General features: G+C 46.4%; 1 protein-coding gene across 5 annotated transcripts in view; it reads right to left on the bottom strand.

The window, feature by feature from the left end:
* DSN1 (DSN1, MIS12 kinetochore complex component) overlaps positions 1 to 1544 on the bottom strand; it is a 25352-nt gene that overhangs the window by 15497 nt on the left and 8311 nt on the right. For all 5 annotated transcript variants that reach the window (XM_011975019.1, XM_011975015.1, XM_011975020.1 and 2 more), the window contains one exon: positions 298 to 385. In XM_011975019.1, coding sequence (XP_011830409.1) covers positions 298 to 385 — 88 coding nt within the window. The remainder of the gene's footprint in view (positions 1 to 297; positions 386 to 1544) is intronic.

The raw sequence follows: 1544 nt of genomic DNA, 5'->3' as shown, positions 1-1544 counted from the left end.
CCCAATCTTGGCTCACTGCAAGCTCCGCCTCCTGGGTTCATGCCATACTCCTGCCTCAGCCTCCCGAGTAGCTTGGACTACAGGTGCCCGCCACCACGCCTGGCTAATTTTTTTTTTTTTTGTATTTTCAGTAGAGACAGGGTTTCACCATGTTAGCTAAGATGGTCTTGATCTTCTGACCTTGTGATCTGCCCACCTCGGCTTCCCAAAGTGTTGGGATTACAGGCGTTAGCCACAGCGCCCAGCCAAAAGTCTTAATTCAATCATAATTTAGGACAGAAGGGGAACTGCTCTTACCCATTTGAATGTTCGAAACATTTTTGTAGAGTTCCATCAGTTTCTAGTCCGTCTGCAAAATGTTTCAATTCTTCAGAAAGAGAAGATGCTAGACAGAACAAATTTACGTGTCATAAAATAAAGAAAATATACATTTTCACAGTGAGATGCTGACAAAGGTATATTAAGGTAGTCTCAGCTCTAGGGTCTGCTGTTACATGTTGGTCCTCAAGCCCACCCAAAAGTGTGGAGTTAAGTATGTAGAAAGACTGTATCTTTTTTTTCTGGTAGGTATAGATAAAATGAAAGACAACTCATTTTTATCTATTTATTTAGACAGACTCTCGCTTTGTCACCTAGGCTGAAGTGCAGTGGTGTGATCTCAGCTCACTGCAACCTCCACCTTCTGGGCTCAAGCAATATAACCCCCGCCTCAGCCTCCCTATTTGCTGGGAATACAGGCAGCACCACCATGCCCAGCTAATTTTTGTATTTTCTGTAGAGATGGGGTTTTACCATGTTGCCTAGGCTGGTCTCCAGCTCCTGGGCTCAAGTGATTCGCCTGCCTCAGCCTCCCAAAGTCCTGGGATTATAGGCGTAAGTAAACCACTGTGCCAAGCCTTTATGACATTTATGATATTTCTATAAATGACCTGTGAAAAAGCAGTTTAAAAGGTGTATCTGAGGCTGGGCACAGTGGCTCACACCTGTAATCCCAGCACTTTTGGAGGCCACGGCAGGCGGACCACTTGAGGTCAGGAGTTTGAGACCAGCCAGGCCAACATGATGAAACTCTGACTCCACTAAAAATACAAAAATTAGCTGGGTGTGGTGGTGCACGCCTGTAATCCCAGCTACTCAGGAGGCTGAGGCAGGGGAATCGCTTGAACCTGGGAGGCAGAGGTTGCAGTGAGCTGAGATGGTGCCACTGCACACCAGCCTGGGCTAGAATGAGACTCTATCTCAAAAAAAAAAAAAAAAAAAAACTCAGGCAATAGGCAAGAGAGTAATACGAAACAAGGAGGCAAATAAAAAATTACGGGCATAGCCAGGCATAGTGCTTGTAGTCCCAGCTACTTAGGAGGCTAAGGCAGGAGGATTGCTTGAGCCCAGCACAGCCTAAGCAACATAGTGAACCCCCATCTCTTTATTAGAAAAAGAAAACCAGGCTGGGCGCCGTGGCTCATGCTTATTATCCCAGCACTTTGGGAGGCCAAGGTGGGCAGATCACGAGGTCAAGAGATCAAGACCATCCTGGCCAACATGGT

The sequence above is a fragment of the Mandrillus leucophaeus genome, unplaced genomic scaffold, assembly GCF_000951045.1.
Source record: "Mandrillus leucophaeus isolate KB7577 unplaced genomic scaffold, Mleu.le_1.0 Scaffold150, whole genome shotgun sequence".
NCBI classification, from domain to species: domain Eukaryota; kingdom Metazoa; phylum Chordata; class Mammalia; order Primates; family Cercopithecidae; genus Mandrillus; species Mandrillus leucophaeus.
Note: the sequence above shows the minus strand (reverse complement) of the source record. Positions and strands in the feature narration are given on the sequence as shown.